This window comes from Sitophilus oryzae, unplaced genomic scaffold (assembly GCF_002938485.1).
Source record: "Sitophilus oryzae breed Bouriz unplaced genomic scaffold, Soryzae_2.0 scaffold_1521_pilon_pilon, whole genome shotgun sequence".
Classification (NCBI taxonomy): Eukaryota; Metazoa; Arthropoda; class Insecta; order Coleoptera; family Curculionidae; genus Sitophilus; species Sitophilus oryzae.
In genome coordinates this window covers 992788-1012273 of record NW_022146194.1, presented here as the reverse complement: position 1 = coordinate 1012273, position 19486 = coordinate 992788, and the positions used below count along the sequence as shown (strand labels likewise).

Here is a 19486-nt window from a genome sequence, read left to right as displayed (position 1 = left end):
TTTTTATTATAAAATTATTTACTTAAGAGAAAAAAGTTATGCCTTTTTTAGTTTTTAGATGCTTCTTTTTATTGTCCTTTATGTGCGTGTAAGCGTTAACATTTAATAAATAATATAACTTAGAAAAAAGTGTTTTATTTATACTTATATCACAAAAAAAATTAAATACCTACTAATTAGTCCTTAAGTTCCAGAAATTCAATATTTTTGAATTCATTCGTATTTCCCATATGCTTCTGTAAAAATTGCAATTCTTCACTTGATAATTGTTCGTTCAGTTGTCTCAAAGCTGTGAGAATTTCAACCTAAAATACTAATCTGTGAAATATTTGTATTATTTTTGTAATTTTTATACCTTCTGTTGATTGGCAGCTTCATTACACAAATTGTTTAACTTAACTTTGTTCTCAATGTCTTTTAATCTTTCTCGTAACAGTTTCGGCTCTTTTCTACCAAAGAGTCTGATGACTTCTGGCGTTTTAAATGCTTCAGAAATAGCTGCCTGTGTGGCCTTAGGTACAAAATTATTATTTTACAGTAAAATGTTAATACAGAAAAACTTACTAATTGTACTGCTCCTACTGCATCAATTAGTGACATATCTCCATTAACTAATTTGGTAAGGCTTTGGTTTAATTCCTTTAGTTGTTCTATTGTATCTTTTTTGGTTTCTTCATATTCTGCTGGATCTAAGTTATCTCTAAAAAACAAAATGTTTATTTGTATTTCTCTACATTCAAATTTGTGTACAGTTTATTGAGAAGCGTTTTAAAATCAATAAAAATTACTCATTTATTTACCATTGCTTCAGGCATATTTGCTCTTTTTTAATACGAAAATAAATATTTACTTTGAACTTCGATCTTTACCTACTTGTATGACTCCAAGTCGGCCAGTTGTTCCATTAACCGGTCCAGTTGATTTTCGACGTTTTGTTTCAGTTTTTCGGTTTCAGTCTTTCCGTGCGATGTCATTTCGACTTTTTTTCCATAAAATTCTTGGAATTTTCTAAATAAGATTTTTCGTCGAAATTTGAGGTTGGATGTTTATTTTTTATTGCCACGTTTGACAGTTCTTTTTGCCGGTTCATCTGCGAGAATCGACGTACGTCGTCACGTCACGTGAAACCAGCACAATCGAATAGAGAGGGATGGAAAAAGTTAGGAATTTTATATGGAAATGGTTTTATGGGGAAATTTGTTTTTCACCATTAGTTGCTTGGTGCTCCGTTAGGTGTGCTTTTTGTAATTGTGTGAAAGCCGCGTGTCAATTGAAAAATTAATTTTAACTTTTATTTCGCGTAACAGAAACTGACAAATTTTCAAAAAGACAATAAGATATTCGAATTTTCGTCGCCCATTTATCCGTAATTAAGCCATGTGCTTGTCGCAGCACTGGACTTTTTAGTTTATCATGTTTTTGGTGTAATACTGCTCCGCCATATTGGAATTTCTTAACCTTTGATAAAATTGCATTAGATAAGCCTTTAAACTAATTCGTTCTAAATTATCGGTCGACGGCAGCATTTCACGAGCAAGATTCCTTTTGTCGAAAATGTTCAATGGACGAATAAGGACCTAAAAGTGCGTGTTGTGATGTGCCAATTATCGTGAACATATGCAGATTAGGAATAGAGATCCGTGGCGCCCGTTTTGAGGTACCCAGGGCCCGAAATCGAAGATGAGTGGTAACCAGAAACAGTCGGCCGCAGGGGGGCCGCAAATCCAAAGATACTCCACCTCACCGTATCCTTTTTTTATCGTTCGTTCGGCAAAATGTTACGCCCATCTGTCACATTGGTGACAGCAAATTTTAGTAATTAAACTATTTGCTTATTAGCGAGTTTTCTCGGACGAATGTACGTTCTCCCGATTGCTGAAACTAACCGACTAAATCACGTAACGACAACGGCATAACCAGTTTGGCTGTCGGTGGTTTTAGAAAAAAAAAGTTAATATTCAATCCATGTTAGCACTAGTCTACATTCACTATCACCTGTTAAAGCAATGGCCAGTGCATTTTAAAAACCATATGGTGTTCTCGAGAATCTTGCTAACGCTCCGTTACAATCATAATTTTAAAGAGATTCAGGTAAGCAGTAATAAGTTTATTTAAACATATTCATACAGGATGCATGTATCTTTTTTTTAAAGCCTTATAATCCTACGCAAGTTAATTAGAAAAAATAAACTATTGTGTGCACTCTTGCTGATTAATTTAATTCATTTTTTCACAGTGGATAGTGCAGAAAACTCACGCACATCTATAGTTATAACTTCAGGGTTTTACATTGTTGCCATAATTTAGATATTTAAGGGCAAACAAGATATCAGCATCAGTACCTAGTAAATATTAGCACTTCTCTGTCTGCCTGCTTGCTTATATAAGATCTGTTGTTTTATATTGTATTGTTAGAAAGTGAGTTTAATATTACCACAACTTTGAGGAATTTGTGTTTTGCAAGTTTGTTGTTATAAACAGAAAATTACTAATAACTCATAATAAATAGCTATATTAGCTATGTCCAGTTCAAGGAAAATAGTTGTTAAATACAAAGCAGATTAGACTGAATACAGTCATTGTAACAATATTATAACATTTTTAATCAAATCAACACAAACAATACTTTTACATGGTTTAGTCATTTTAGTATGTCTGATAAAGAGATGAAAATATATGTAATGCTGTACATATATTAAAAATTAACGAAATACATAATTGTGTAAGGTCTCTGTACTTTCAAACAGGTTTCACACGTCAATTTATTGGAAATTTTTTATGTTTTATGGCTTTTTTTATTAATTCTACACTTAAAACAATACTAAACAAGTATCCATATAGGTAATCATTTTTACTGTAAAAGGATTAAATAATATTTTATGCTTTGTATAATTTTGAAGGTTTCATATCATATAAAAAATACACCTTTAGTGTTGATAAATTTAAACTATGATGTCTCAAAATTTTTCAGGTAATTTTGTGTTTCGTTCAGTTGGTTTTTATACAGGGTGGCCCACTTTTAAGTAGCAGTCTACCGGGTGCGTCTCAAAAGTGGATTACCCCTATAATTTTTTTATTTTTTCAGATAAAAAAACAAGATTTGGTATGCTAGTATATGACAAAAATTAAGATTGATTGACACATTCAATTGTTTTTGGTCACTTCCTGTTTCACAGGAAATGACTACAACTTTTGATTTTTAAATAACATCCTCGGTATATTTTTACTTTATTCGATACAAAATGACACTCTGAATAAAATGACATATCATATGTCAACTTTTGACATTTTCGCATATGGTTTATTTGAAATTGTAACATGCTGTTTATAACGCCAATTTGACTCGAAATACCAAGTATGTGGTATCAAATTCTTCGTAAAAAAATGCTTTTTCCGAATATACTAATTAGTCACTCTGGTTGCATTTGAAAAAATTGAGATATGATAGAAAATATGATTTGGTCATCTTTTAACTGGCCAGGACGAGACACGAAAAACATTAGGCGATCAAATCTATTTTTCCAAGACTCCTTGATTAAAAATTAGTGTTTTTAACACAGCCATGGCACACTAGATTTAAATTTAAAATACGATTTTGTTAAGCGAAAATGACAAATGTTGACATATGATATGACATTCTATTCAGAGTGACATTTTCTATCGAAGAAAGTAAAAATATACCATTTGTGTGTCATTTAGAAATCAAAAGTTGTAGTCATTTCCAGTGAAACAGGAAGTGACCAAAAACAATTGAATACGTCAATCAATCCTAATTTATGTCATATACTAACATACAAAATCTCGTTTCTTTATCTAAGAAAATAAAAAAGTTATAGGGGTGAGCCACTTTTGAGATGCACCCGGTATAGAAATACTTACGTTTTGGAAGAATATTTCATATCAGTATAAAATATAACTAAAATAAATGCAGTTTACTAAATTTGGTACAAATATCTCCATCATATTTTCAGATATAGCCAAAAATAATCAATCTTTTTTTTTTTAAATTTTAACATCCCGTTTTTCCCGTTTTTTAATAGAAATAAGCATTTTTGATCATATTTGATATGCTTTTTTTCGCTTTAAAATAAGTCCAGCCACGAAAACGTGTATGCCAAGCTTTTAAGATAGAGATAATTCAAAATGATAATGTTATAGTCTATAAAATGAATAACTTTGAATTTTGATCTTTATTTTTTACCAACATGGCAAATATAAAATCCCTCTGTCAAAAAAGTTACTGATATTCTTTAAATTGAGTGCCTGAACGAATCAGATAAGTAACTCTTTTTACTTTCGTGAAATAGAAAAGGAAAATAATAAAACAAGTGACAGTTCTTCCTCTTCTTGCAAAAATCGACACGAAATGTCATAATTGACAAAAGTAAAATGTCATCAGTTTTTGACATTTCTAAATATTAGACCAATGCCGTCTCTAATAGAACAGTCACGGAGCGAGATTTATGACGTCACGCTAGTTAGATACTACGGATTAATAAATATGTTGTAGAATACATGGAAAACATAATTATTCCTCGTATTTTTGGTTTGTATTTTAAAAATGATATAGTTTACATGAAATATACATAATATACAGTTAATAAATACAATATAATATATACCTATTTATAGTAATAAATACTTTGGCAAATAAACTATGAACCATACAAATGCAGCAAATGTTTTACAATATACAAATAATGAATAGTTGGTGCATAAGATAATGGGTAAAATGTAAAATATATTTTAAATTTTGGGGTTTGAAAATCGATCTAATTTAACAAAAAATATTCAATATCTACTAATAGTGTATTATTATTTGCAATCACAAAATTTATTTATATATTATAATTATTTATATATTATAATGTTATAAACTAATATAAACTTACATATTAAACATATTTTTTTAAATTATTATTCTTAACACAAAAACTATCTACATTGACTATGGAGTACGATTTCAGCCATATTGTAAAACATTTGCTGCATTTGTATGGTTTATAGTTTATCTGCCAAAATATTTATTACTATAAATAGGTATATATATTGTATTTATTATCTGTATATTATGTATATTTCATGTAAACTATATCATTTTTAAAATACAAACCAAAAATACGAGGAATAATTATGTTTTCCATGTATTCTACAACATATTTATTAATCCGTAGTATCTAACTAGCGTGACGTCATAAATCTCCCTCTGAGGCTGTTCTATTAGAGACGGCATTGCGTCAGCATGGCCGCAAGTTGATAACCTAATAAAATTAACACTAGAAAAGTCTGCGGGAACTGTCAAATTCAAAGTTATTCGTTTTACAGACTATATTCTCAAACAAACAATTATATTTGTTTGACTTTTTAAAGACATTTTTTGCCAGTGCCATTAAAAATAAGGAAAAATACGGGCTAAGTAATGACGTCTAGAGCTTGACTTTGCCAAAACTAACATCGATTGTCATTCGCCAGCCTTTGACGCCGTTTTTTTTCGATCGTATGGTATGTACTGGGTATAATTGAATAAGTGCGAAAACCTTGTGTGTTTTGCTTAACACGATATTTTGGTGTCGTTTGCCTTTCCTAAAGTGAATGACACGGGATATTTCCTTGTGTCAACGTGGCAACCGCGCCGGTTCGACGGTCAAAATCAGAAGTAGACTCTAGCAGCCCTCTCAGAGATGCAACACGGACATCGTGCAATGGCGTGGTCGATTTAATTTCGTATTTTTTCCTTAAGTTCCCGTTCTTAAAATTCTACGTTTTTTTCACCAAAAAATCGCGAATTTCTTCGATCCGTCGGTGTTTCAAAACGTTGGAAAATTTCGTTAAAAATCGCGAAAATCTTCAGTGCACTCGACTCGCCCTTAGATATCGATTTTTTTCCAAGCGTATCTCGGTACTTTTCCGGTTTTTCTTCGACGAATAAACGATGTGCGTGTCGTGCGGCGTGCAGTACGGCGACAGAAATATATACAGGGTGGTCGTGTTATCGAAACACCGCCCGTGCTAGCGCAGGAAGGAAATTTTGCCTGCGGGCTGAATCATGGTGTCGAGATATGTTACGGGGGGTCCAGTTAAACAGGAGGGGCTATGCCTGTTACCTCCGCCGCCCCATCATTACAGAATGATGTCTCCCCAACGTAAGTTCCAGTTTTTTTTTTCGTTTTTACCCTTTTTTATTACGAGAAAACTATTTCAAGATCTTTTTTGGCAGATTTACTGGCATGTTCTCGTTGTTTTTGGTCATTTTAACGAGGTAAACTACCCTTGTTCGAGGGGAGGGTAGTGCTAGACGTTCGGGCACGTGTTGTCCGCCATTACGCCCCCTTCCCCTGCGTCTATGTGTCCACCCCGCTTCCTCGTTCGTTCGCTGACACCGTATTTCAATCAATAAAGTTGTCGGTGACTGGCGGTCAAAAATGTGCTTTTTGTAGGGGGTGTCGAGATAGACGAGGGGATGATTTTTCTGGGGATTTTATATTTCGATGTTATATATTCGCATTAAAGCTTATGGGGTTGAATAGAATTGTAATTAGGGGTGATATGATCAGAATTCATTGGATTATTTCCCAAGATATTTTTGGGAAAACCGAATTTTTTCGATTTTGTTTTTATTCTTTTCTGACTCTGTTTGAACGGATATGACAATAACATTTTTACATTCCTCTTGCTAATTTTCTTGCTCTATAAGTTGATGTTATTCGATTTTCAATCTGACGTTTCGTTTCCGAGATGCAATCATCAACTTTATTGTTTGAAATATTTTGAACCTTTTTTGTGACACTTCGTATACATACAAGGTGGGCCGAACTGTATTCCGGAAACTTCGGCAGCATATTCTGCACATAAAAATAAGTAAAAAAGTTCGTATAAATGTATGCCCTAAAATGCTTAGTTTTGGGGATACAGGGTGTAGAAGTTTCATTTTTATTCTGATTTTTTCTAAATAATTTCTGAAGTAACATTAATATTTGGTTGAAAATTTGTACCTGGGAGTTTTTTGACATGAGAAATTTGATTTTGATGTCAATATGCTTACTTGTACTCCTACTTGTAGAGGGCGCCACCTACATATTTTTTAACTGGTTTGAAGAATAAAAACTTTTTGTCGGTATCTGTACAAAACTACTGAGTAAAAAAATATACGACGAAAAATATATTTACGACGATTTTTACCTACATTTACGAGTAATGGTTTTCAAGATATTTGGAATTGAAATTATCAATACCTGTCATCATTGACATAAATTAAACATGTTGAATAAATAGTTATTAGACTGAACTAATAAATTTTAAATGTTTTTGTGCTAAAAGTTCAACAGAAACTGTTTTCTCATCATTTTCTCGCAGAAAAAAATATGATTAATATAAAAAAATAAAAATTTCCCAAATTTATTATTTCAGTCCAATAACTATCTACTCTAACGTGTTTATTTTTTGTCAATAATGGCATGTATTGACTATTTCCGTTCTAAATATCTTCAGAACGGTTGCTCGTAGCGGTTTTTACTAAGAGATATTTTTTACGTAAAAAGTCACGGAGACGGAAATGTATATTTTTTCACTCAGTAGCTTTATACAGGTACGGACAAAAAGTTATTACACTTCAAAATCATTAAACCACATGTAAACCCCTACAAATAGGAGTCATATTGATATCAAAATCAAATTTCTCATGTCAAAAAATTTCCAGACACCAATTTTCATCCAAATATTAACGTTATTTCCGAAATTATTTGAAAAAAATCGTAATAAAAATGAAATTTCTACACCCGGTATCTCCGAAACTAAGCATTTTAGAACGTACATTTATACGAACTTTTTGACTTATTTTTATCTGCAGAATATGCTGCCGAAGTTTCCGGAATACAGTTCGGACCACCCTGTATAAATGGTATTTAAATTATTCTATTTTACCCATAAATACCAAAAAAAAATTTGAGTTATTTTCTTAAGAATGCAATGAATGGTTCAAATAAGAATACAAGGAGATTCATATTTTATTATTAAATTTATCCCATCCTGTGTGCGATATTAAGTAACTTTTATTGTACACAAGTGAGTACTATAATCGTACCACACATGTACCTATTAAGTTCTATATGAAAGAATAAGAACATTTTTATAAAATAGACTTTTTATACTTTTTTCTAATATCTTCGGTTGTAGACTTATGTACCTATTTCCTGTTAGAACTAAATTTGTTGCATACTACGAAAGTTATTCAAGACTTACGTCATACCTTTTGAAGTTATTGTTTGTAGTATTTGAATGAAATCATTCTCTGGCTTAAAAATGGTTGCGTGAAATCGATCTATAGCATAGACTTAAAATAAAATATAGACTGAGCATCTCATTCATAAATAGCTTGAACATGCGGTCAGACACTGTCTTGTTATTGTTGTGTTATTGTTTTAGGTTATAACGAGTGCGACACGAGCGATAGATAGGTTGTCTCTGTCGTAACGGTCGTTCCCTGACGACTCTGCCGAGAAATACAACACTGTCTTTCGTTTCTCAAGTACACCTGAACTCTCCGTATCATAGCCGGGTAATTTTTTTATTTTAATGAAGCTATAATTAAATTAAAAATATATCGTATTTAAACTTTTTTATATTTTATTAAGATTTAGGAGAGGTTTTTTTTAAATAAAAGTTTAGAAAAAAACGTTTTAGAGTCCAAAAAGGATAAAAATTATAAAATACACGTTATAGAAGAAATTTTATAATCGAAATTACGTAATTTTTGAAATTAATAATAAATTATTAATTTTAGTCAAACATTTACAACCCCTAATATTAATCAAAACAGGATCTATTCCACAGATATAATAGAATCGGCGACAGGGAGGGAAAAAAATAATATATGATTGTTGTAATTTTTTTCTGGTTAAGTTATGTCTTATGTAAATTAGAGAAAACATAAATCCAATCCATTAAAGCAAGGAAGGTGATAGGAAGTGGATAAAATGAAAACTAAATTTATTTAACTGGGTACTGTCTTTATTATACCGGGTGCGTCCCAAAAATGGCTCATCCTCATAATTTTTTTATATTTTCAAATAAAAAACTAAGATTTAGTATGTTAGTATATGACATAAATTAGGATTGATTGACGCATTCAATTGTTTTTGGTCACTTCCTGTTTCATCGGAAATGACTATAACTTTTAATTTTTAACGGCACCCTTGGTATATTTCTACTTTATTCGATAGAAAATGACACTCTGAATAGAATGACATATGATATGTCAACTTTTGACATTTTCGCATATGGTTTAATTGTAATTGTAACACGCGGTTCATAACGACAATTTGACTCAAAATACCAAGTGTGTGGTATCAATATATTCATAAAAAAATGCTTTTTCCAAATATGCTAATGAGTCACCCTTGTTCCATTTGAAAAAATTGACATATGTATGATTAAAAATACGATATGTACATCTTTTAACCGGCCTAGACAAGACACGAAACCTATTAGACGATCAAAACTATTTTTCCAAGGCTCCTTGATTAAAACTTAGTGTTTTTAACAACACCATGGCACCCTGGATTGAAATTTAAAATAGGATTTGTTTTTAAGCGACAATGTCAAAAGTTGACATATGATATGTCATTCTATTCAGAGTGTCATTTTTTATCGAATAAAGTAGCAATATACCGAGGGTGCCGTTAAAAATCAAAAGATGTAATCATTTCGGTGAAACAGGAAGAGACCAAAAACAATTGAATACGTCAATAAATCCTAATTTATGTCATATACCTACTAACATAAAAATCTGTTTTTTTATCTGAAAAAATAAAAAAGTTATAGGGGTGAGCCACTTTTGAGACGACCCGGTATATTAAAAAATATTGTTTCATAATGTAATATCATTTTAAAATTCTTGTATGTTATTTTAGATTCTGATTTGATAATTTTAGAATAAACCGAAATATATTTTTAATAAAAAACATTATTAATTATTAACAGGGTTATAATTATGATTTTGTTACAATGTAAGTAAGTAAATAATGTAATGTAAGAGAAAAAATTCAGATTTTACATTTTACTAAAATATTATCTAAATAAGCGACTTTCTACAACAACGCCACTGACTCCCAATGGGTAAATTGAGAGTTGCCTACCGGTCAAAAGTCGTTTCAAGACTTAAATGGATTATTTAAGCCAAATTTCTTGTAAATTTGGCACTGGCAAACCATATTTTATAGTTCTTGAACAGAAAAAGTCAATAAAATAAACATTTAAGGACTACAAGCTAAGAAAATGCGTTAATACAGCCGGGGAGATAGCGGCAACAAAGCTTTACCGCACACGTGCGACACGTACTACAAGGTAATAAATGAATGAATAGGCTCCCTCGCCTCTAATCGGTGTTGTCATATTGTCAAGAACTTATCCTTTTTAAACAGTATCCGACTTATAATTTAGTAGTATAAGGACTATTTAATACATCTATGGAATATTAAAACCTACTTTATTAAACTGTAGTATTAATATCTCAATATATGTGTATAACAAGAAAAAAAATATTGATAATATTAAAGACGTGACAACATAGGCTGGATGAGGAAGGCTCGGTCGACTGTACCCAGAAGTAAACATGTATACAAAAATATTGTTTGTCCGCGTTGAGATGTAAATAGTGTAGTCTATATTTTATTTTAAGTCTATGATCTATAGCCATAAGATTTTTGGGCCAGCGGAAGTAAAAAAGGCGCTGTTGTCGGATTCAAAGAAAAATATGGTTTAAATTGATGGAATTTTCATGGGTTTATGGAATTACTTGTTAAAAAACAACAAAATTTTTTTATTGCTTTTAGATGTTTTGTGGAGTCAGCCACTGTCAATTGAAAATAGTTTCTGACATCAAATTGTAGCCTGATTTTTTATGAACATATTTTTTTTATTCACTGTGATATCTGAATTATTAAGGAAACTACAGGGTGTTTAAAGAACAGGTGGATGTGGGCAAATTCAGTTTTATTTGAACTGCATTATTGAAGGTGGTATATGTTAATGCCGGCGTTAAATACAGAAGGGTACATGCCAGATGTACCAAAAGATACTATTGTACTATTCGACCCTCATATAGGGGTAAATTTTCTGCAATGCACGACAATGCCCGCCCTCACATGGCTCGTTGTGTCCACTTTTTGAATGTCAACAATGCATTGTTCCACAGATCTTAATCCGATGGAACATGTTTGGGAACACGTTAGATTGTAGCATCAAAGGAGCATCAGCTGCTCTAGTTGAGATTTTAGGGAATTTTGTCTCATTTTATACTCACGTTTTTTTTTCATCTTGTAAATATTGATGGTAAAGAAATACCGTATGATCGAATAAAAACAGCGCCAGCGATGGCTATGAAATGAAGATCGCTGTCATTTTATATGTAAATTTATATGAGAAATGTCATCGATCGTCATTTCATGGCTATCGCTGACGCCGTTTTTATTCGATCATACGGTATTTATGTCGATGTTGGTAAAATTAATATCCATCTTTTTTTTGAAACCCTGTATTTTCTGTAATAAGTGAGATATCAGTGAATAAAAAGGAAATTGTTCATAAAATATCTGGCTACAAGTTGATGTCACAAAATATTTTCAATTGTCAGTTGCTCATTGCACAGGGTGTTTTAAAAACACTAAAAATTTCTTATCTCTTTTACAATCCTGTGTGCGATATAAGAACGAATCGTAATAAGTCCGATGAAAAATGGCAATAAGTCCGATCTATTTTTGAAGAATCAAGCTACAATTATTTTTAAAAAAATATACAGGGTGAATCTTAAATAAGTGCAAATATTTTTAGGGGTAGTATATTTCGACACCAGAAACACGCCTATGAGTTATTTTTTGGGAAAAAAAATTTAGAAAATTTTTTTAGTTTTTAGTTAAAAAACTTAATTTTTTAATATGTCAACATAGGTAGTAGAATAAATTTAAACCCAGAAAGGATTCAGTCATCCAGTGGTTCTCAAAATTTAAGCAAATTTTTTTTTAATTTTGCTTAGCGGCGCACATTGCGTTGGATGGTCATTCTAGCGGGACAACAATCTTGTATTTATTTATTTATTAATAAATTAAGTTGTTAATAAATAAATGAATTTAACTCTATGATTACTATGTATGTATATATTAGACCATTTGCTACGTTCTTAGATTTTATTTAAATCTCAAACATCGCTACTGATGTTTTGCCCGCTAGACTTACCATCCGCCTCAGTGTCAATTTTCAGTAGAAAAAAAAGAAAAAAGAAGAGAAAATATGTTTCTTTTATGGAGCCCTACCAGGACTGAAAATATTTGCACTTACTTAAGACTCACCTTGTATATCGAATTCAAGCAGAGGGATCTAGTGGGAATTGATATTAAACCTTGAAAATTTTGTTCGTTTTTACTATCCCTATATCGAACCCCGTATTTTCTCTAATAATTAAGTTATCAGGAGTGAATAAAAAAATTAAGTATTTCTATAAAAAAAACCTACAATTTGTCTCAAAAGAGGCACGCCCCCTATAACTTTTTTATTTTTTCAGATAAAAAAACGTGCTTTGGTATGTTAGTAGGATGACATAAATTAGGATTGATTGACGTATTCAATTGTTTTCGGTCACTTCCTGTTTCACCGGAAATTACCACAACTTTTGATTTTTAAATGGCACCCACGGTATTTTTTATTTTATTCGATAGAAAATAACATGTGAATAGAATGACAGATCATATGTCAACTTATGACATTTTCGCATATGGTTTATTTAAAATTGTAACATGCGGTTCATAACGACCGTTTGCCTCAAAATGCCAAGTGTGGTACCAAATTATTCGTAAAAAATCCTTTTTTTAAATATGCTAACGAGCCACCTTTGTTCCATTTGGAAAAAATTGAGATATGATTAAAAATACGATTTGGGCATCTTTTAACCGACCAGGACAAGACACTAAAAACATTAGACGATCAAAAATTATTTTTCCAAGGCTTCTTAATTAAAAATTAGTGTTTTTAACACAGCCATGACACTCTAGATTGAGATTTAAAATACTATTTTTTAACTGAAAATATAAAAAGTTGACATATGATATGTCATTTTATTCAGAGTGTTATTTTCTATCGAATACAGTAGAAATATACCGAGGGTGTCATTTAAAAATCAAAATTGTGGGCCACTTCGAGACGCACCCGGTATATGATATAAGAACGAATCCTTTAAAAATGGCAATAAGTCTGATATATTCGTGAAGAATCAAGCTGCAATTGCAAAAAAAACATATCGAAATAATTGTTTTGATGTCCGGTCGGCTTTAACAATGGCGACGTGGTGACGTATTGACGTTTGATCGGAATTTAAAAAGTAAAATCGTCCGGCCCGGCTGAAAAAGGCGAAGCGAACCGTAGACCTGACCCAGATAGAGCGGGCCGCGGCCTTCCGTTGTTGTGCATCTGGAATCTGCCGTCGCAGCACGCGATTTATCGATTTTTCGTAAATTTCCTTCGTTCCCCTAACATAGTTGCCGACATTTATCGCTTCTATCTAAATATCGCCCCTCCAATTATTACTCTCGTGCACTACCCTGCCATCGAAAAAAAACGGCGTCGCAGTAGCCTTTGAACGGACAACGACGATAATTTTTGTCGAGCCGACCCTTATATATGGCATTTATTAGAAATTGACATGAAAAACTTATATAAGATACACAGAGTTGGATATTATTGTCTCACAATGTACCGTTTGTGTCGGGGAAGGGATCATAGTTTCATAGTTGTCGATTTTGGAAAAAATTAGTATGTGTATATTATTTCGTATATTTTTCATTTTATTGATTTTATGGAAAGCACTGTTCATTAAAATGTTGTATCCTATGTTATAGGGCTTGTTTCTCTCTACAATTTCCTGTCTCGCAATGTACCGTTTGTGTCCAGGAAGGGTTCATAGTTTCATAGATGTCGATTTTCGAAAGAAATCAGTACATGTATATTATTTCGTATATTTTTCATTTTATTGATTTTATGGAAAGCACTGTTCATTAAAATGTTGTATCCTATATTATAGGGCTTGTTTTTCTCTACAATTTCTTGTCTCACAACGTACCGTTTGTGTCGGGGAAGGGATCATAGTTTCATAGTTGTCGTTTTTCGAAAGAAATCAGTACATGTATATTATTTCGTATATTTTTTATTTTATTGATTTTATGGAAAGCACTGTTCATTAAAATGTTGTATCCTATGTTATAGGGCTTGTTTCTCTCTACAATTTCTTGTCTCACAACGTACCGTTTGTGTCCAGGAAGGGTTCATAGTTTCATAGATGTCGATTTTCGAAAGAAATCAGTACATTTCGTATATTTTTCATTTTATTGATTTTGCGGAAAGCACTGTTCATTAAAATGTTGTATCCTATGTTATAGGGTTTGTTTCTCTCTACAATTTCGTGTCTCATAATGTACCGTTTGTGTCGGAGAAGGGTTCATAGTTTCATAGTTGTCGATTTTCGAAAGAAATCAGTGCATGTATATTATTTCGTATATTTTTTATTTTATTGATTTTATGGAAAGCACTGTTCATTAAAATGTTGTATCCTATGTTATAGGGCTTGTTTCTCTCTACAATTTCCTGTCTCACAATGTACCGTTTGTGTCCAGGAAGGGTTCATAGTTTCATAGATGTCGATTTTCGAAAGAAATCAGTACAAGTATATTATTTCGCATATTTATCATTTTATTGATTTTATGGAAAGCACTGTTCATTAAAAAGTTGTATCCTATGTTATAGGGCTTGTTTCTCTCTACAATATCCTGTCTCACAATGTACCGTTTGTGTCCAGGAAGGGTTCATAGTTTCATAGATGTCGATTTTCGAAAGAAATCAGTACATGTATATTATTTCGTATATTTTTCATTTTATTGATTTTATGGAAAGCACTGTTTATTAAAATGTTATTCAACAAATTTAAGGTTGTAAAAATATCAGTACTTTATTTAAAAATGTGTAGCCTATAAAAGAATAGGCATAATAGGATAATTCAAAAAATGGAATGTTAAGAATACATCTACGATTACAGGAAAGTGTTTTTTTTATCCAAAATCCTATTTTTTCCACAGGGTGTTTTGTATTTATTGCAAAAAAAAGTTTTGATTTACCCCGGTATAAACCCACCTAACCGAAATAGCCATTAAAATAATGCCAACTAATTTATCTACAAACTAATGCCATAATCATAAAAATCGGATTACAAATTCAAAAGTTATGAAATATCAAACTTAGTCAAAATTTTAAGGCAGCAGAATTTTGTGCCTGTGAGTTTATATACCATACAAACGAAAAAAAAATGGCGTCAAAGACGGCTAGGGAATGACAATCGATGGTAATTTTGGTGTGGTCCAGCTCTAGACGCCATAACAGTGGCTTACCGACATTACAATGGCATTTACTGCCAGTTGTTCTTAAGTAGGTTGTTGTCTCTGACGCCGTTTTTTTTTCGATCATAACGTATAAGAAGAATGCTAATAGATTATTCTTTAATTTTGACGCCCTGGTTTTTAATTCTGTACAGATTTCTCGGGAACACCATGCATAATATGTCTATTGTAATTTAAACAATAATACATCTTGTATTTAAGATTATTTCTATTCTAAAACTAAGTACTTATAAACTTTTTAATTTTTTCTATCGCTACGAAACGTGTTCTAGAGATAGAATAAAAAAATGAAGAGGTTTTTTTGATAAAATATAATCAGTTTATATCAATAAAATTCCCTGTACGAAAATGTTACCCGATTCAAGTAGTACTTTATAGTTTTATAGTTCCTTAACTAGAATTGATAGATATCCGCCTTTACTGCCTCAACAACCCAACAGTAAGTACCTAAGCTGACCCCTACGAGGGTAATCTCAAAAGTTTTAAACTTTGATTTTTGTACATCTTTTTCAGTTATTTTCGATGCTTAGTTGTTGTTTGACAGAACTTTGAATGATTTGATGTAAGAGTTATTGTGAAAATGTAGAAAACTGAGTATGAATCAGTCAACAAATATTTGTTTTTAAAAAGCAAATACCTACGCAAAGTAAAGACGAGTTGCACAGTGGAGTATTTCTTTCTTAAAACTGGCCATAAGTTGAAAATTCAAACTTCAGAAAAATCGGGAGCTGTTTATTTTTTTACAGCTTAGTAATCAGCTAATTAGTGGAGTGCTTTAAGCCCTTATGAGATACAAACCTCGGAATTCATTTACTGTGAACGAATTTTTATAAAACTTTTTGCATTGTATTGTTAATAAGGTATATTACAAAGTTTACCTATTTAAATTCGTTGCTTTCACTTTAGTATTTAAATAAACATACATACATACAAGATGGCTCCGTTTTGCGGAAAAGGCTCTGTATCAGGATTCCTCTTTGAGATTTTCACTCCAAACCTTTTACAAAATATATGTTTAATAGTAGTTCACATTTCAAAAATATTTTTATAGATGTACAGGGTGAGTCAAATATATATCATTTATTTATTCGAGTTTAGTGAATTTGCTGTAAAATTCTGGTTCCAAAAATACCTTAATACCATAGAGTATATTAAATGGTCTTTGAATTATGACCACGTCCATGTGGATCGTCCAGGAACCTTCGTATGAGAACTTCTAATCGAGACGATCGACTTATTGCAAGCTTGTCGCTAAGAAACCGCCGTTTGCCAGCTTTTCAAATTGATAACGAATTGCACTTAAGAACCGTACATATTAACTAACGGACTACAAGAAGAAGATTAAATGAAGCAAATCTTATGTCAAGAAGGCCTGCTTCGGGACCAGAACTTACTAGATGTGTTGACTAGACCCAAAAGCAAAGGCATGGTCTTAATGTAACAATTACGAAAAATGTTAGTGCCTTCTTTAAAACGAAATATTTCCAACAAAAATAAAGCTAATGAGATGAACCAAAAAACAAACCATCGAGAAAGGATTTATCTAGATGATAAAATAATTTTTAAATTTCTTGCTGTTCTAACATATTTCACAGGGTGTTTCAAAATTTCATCAAAAATATCAACATTTTGTTTTCCCTCGTATAATTAACAGATGGAAAGTTTCATTTTTAATTTAGAAAAAGATACTAAGAAGTCAAATAATTTGGTAACACACTGCTTAAAAAAATCATCAAAATCGGCCCATTAAAATAAAATATATTAACTTTTTTAAAATACATCAGAGTTTTAAGGTGCCCATTTTTTGTGTCGGTGAATGTATTTCAAAAACTATACATTCTAGTCATATACTTTTCTAATGGAACAAACCTTTATTTTTTTACTAGAATCCAAAAATCAATTAATATATAGGGTGTCCCATAACAAAAAACATAACTTTGATGTGTAACTTTTTTTGGGGACACCCTGTAGAACTCTACATAATTTTAGAAAATACTTTAAATTGACTTACATAAGCTCAGAAAATTTCACTTCAATATAAACTTTTGTTCTCCTTACAAAAACCGCGTCGTATATGACGCGCCACCCTGTATAATTTGATTTAAATCAAAATTTCAATGATTAGAATATAAGCAGAACAGGTATAGCTTATGCATTAGATTTATTTATTTCAATAAATTTACTTAGAAAAAGAATTAAAAAAATCAAAATATTAAGAAGGAAATAATTAAGAATTTACTAAAATAAAAAATTAAAAGCAACGAAAAAAAAATGGGTAAACATTTTAGTATTTTATCTATAAAACACAATACAGAAGGAATTTCACATTAATACATTCACAGTAATTGAATTCCGAGGTAAAAGTCTCTGCGCACTCCACTAAATCTGCTGATGATACTAACATGGTTAGCGACACTTAGGCTAGTAAATTACTTTGCTCCAAAATCAGTTTTTTTATGCGAAAATAGCCACAAAATAATGTTCTGTCAGCCTTTAAAGTTTTATTACAATAAAAATGCCGTTCTGTGTAATAAAAGGGGGAATTCTTTCCAAGACTTAATTTTACAACATAATTTAAATTCAAACTTTTATTGGACGCCATTATTTGTTCCTATTATTATCATTGGTTTTACCTTACACTATATTCTCCAGTAAGAACCAATCGGCTTAAAATCCATAAAATAACTCTTATTTCTTTTGAATAAAGTTTATCATAGTACCATATTTTTATATGACTGATAGAATTATAATTACCTTGTTTTTGTAAAACGTGGCAATAATCCCTTTAAGGGTCTGTGGTGTCCCATTGTCTACCTTTATATTTCTCGTTATTTAATGGCCATAATGGCAATTTAAGCGAATTGTTTGTCAGAAAAATGGTTCCCAAAACCCTCAGGTACTGAGCATCTTAAAGAATCTCATTCAGTTCCTGGTTCGACTCGAACCAGAACGTTTGTCAGTGCTTTTGGATAGTGTTTTGTGCAGTTTATTGTTAGTGGTTTCAGTGTATGTTTTTATTTGTTTCGTGTTCGTGCAGGGATGTATCGCCCCAGGATGAGAGGTTATTGCAATTTTGATTTTAAAAAAATATTTTTTAAGATATTTTTACAATGCATGACTCTGTATTCTATTCATAGAAAATGTGACATTAATATCTGTTATCTGTCATTTTTTGGATATCGTCTGTCGAAACTAGTTTATTTAAAAGTTTTTTACGATTTTATTTGGCTACAAATTCAAATGATTCAAGTTAAGGTTATATTTTCCATTTTGTGACTCAAAAAATCCTTGTCAATTGCATATTTTAAATAGAACACTTGTATTTTGTGATTTTTGCATTCTACGAGAAATGCATCATTTACCTAGGTTTTGTCGTTATTTAAATAATTTCAATTTTATGTCAAAATGTCATTGTCATTTTTGATGCTTAAAATAAATTATTGTTACGGATTCTGTGGGTCCACTAATTTAAACTCATGATAAAATACTTTTTTTACGGATTTATTTTCTCACTATATACACACAATTTATACTGATTACACACAATTAACTATTTGAAAAAAAAATCCTTGTCAACATTCGCTATTCAAAAACTAACAGTATTTCAAACATAGATAAATAAAACAAGTTTAGATTGGAAAGTGCCCATAAGGACAATGTACACACTATTTGGCGCTATTCTTGCGAGAATTCTTGCAACGGTCGCGATCCAAAGCTTTTTTGATAATTTCGGATCGGTTCGGATTTTTCCGGAATTATGTCGCCAAATATTTATTCAAATTTATTATTACTTTCTTTTAATTTTATAAATAAATTACGATGTGTTTCATATAGGGCTGCACCCAGTACCGAGTAGTTCGGTGCTCGGCCAGAATTTTAACCGAGTAATATGTACTCGGTGCTCGGCCTTACTCGGCCGAGTAGGCCGAGTAAAGTATAGTAATAGAAACAATCCATTTATGCATGTCCAAAACAGATAGAAATGAGACTCACAGTGGCAAATAATAAAATAAACAAAAAGTTATTCATTCATAACTTCAATTAATGTATTTTAG

General features: G+C 31.4%; 2 protein-coding genes across 6 annotated transcripts in view; one reads left to right on the top strand and one right to left on the bottom strand.

The window, feature by feature from the left end:
* Positions 1-113: 113 nt before the first annotated feature.
* Positions 114-1113, bottom strand: LOC115878692 (protein LZIC-like). The gene is made up of 4 exons (XM_030895270.1): positions 874-1113; positions 565-700; positions 356-511; positions 114-305 (listed from the first exon to the last, which is right to left on the bottom strand). The coding sequence occupies exons 1-4, from the start codon at positions 972-974 to the stop codon at positions 177-179; spliced, it is 522 nt and encodes a 173-aa protein (XP_030751130.1). The 5' UTR covers positions 975-1113; the 3' UTR covers positions 114-176.
* Positions 1114-1253: 140 nt separating this feature from the next.
* The window catches only part of LOC115878690 (eukaryotic translation initiation factor 4 gamma 1-like), an 81573-nt gene continuing 63340 nt past the window's right edge, over positions 1254-19486 (top strand). For 3 of the 5 annotated variants that reach the window (XM_030895264.1, XM_030895267.1, XM_030895263.1), the window contains exons 1-2: positions 1254-1745; positions 15839-15870. In XM_030895264.1, coding sequence (XP_030751124.1) covers positions 1681-1745; positions 15839-15870 — 97 coding nt within the window. In that variant the 5' untranslated portion in view covers positions 1254-1680. Of the gene's footprint in view, positions 1746-6003; positions 6144-15838; positions 15871-18455; positions 18493-19486 lie in introns of those variants that run through there. The other 2 variants (XM_030895266.1, XM_030895268.1) reach the window with 2 other exon arrangements.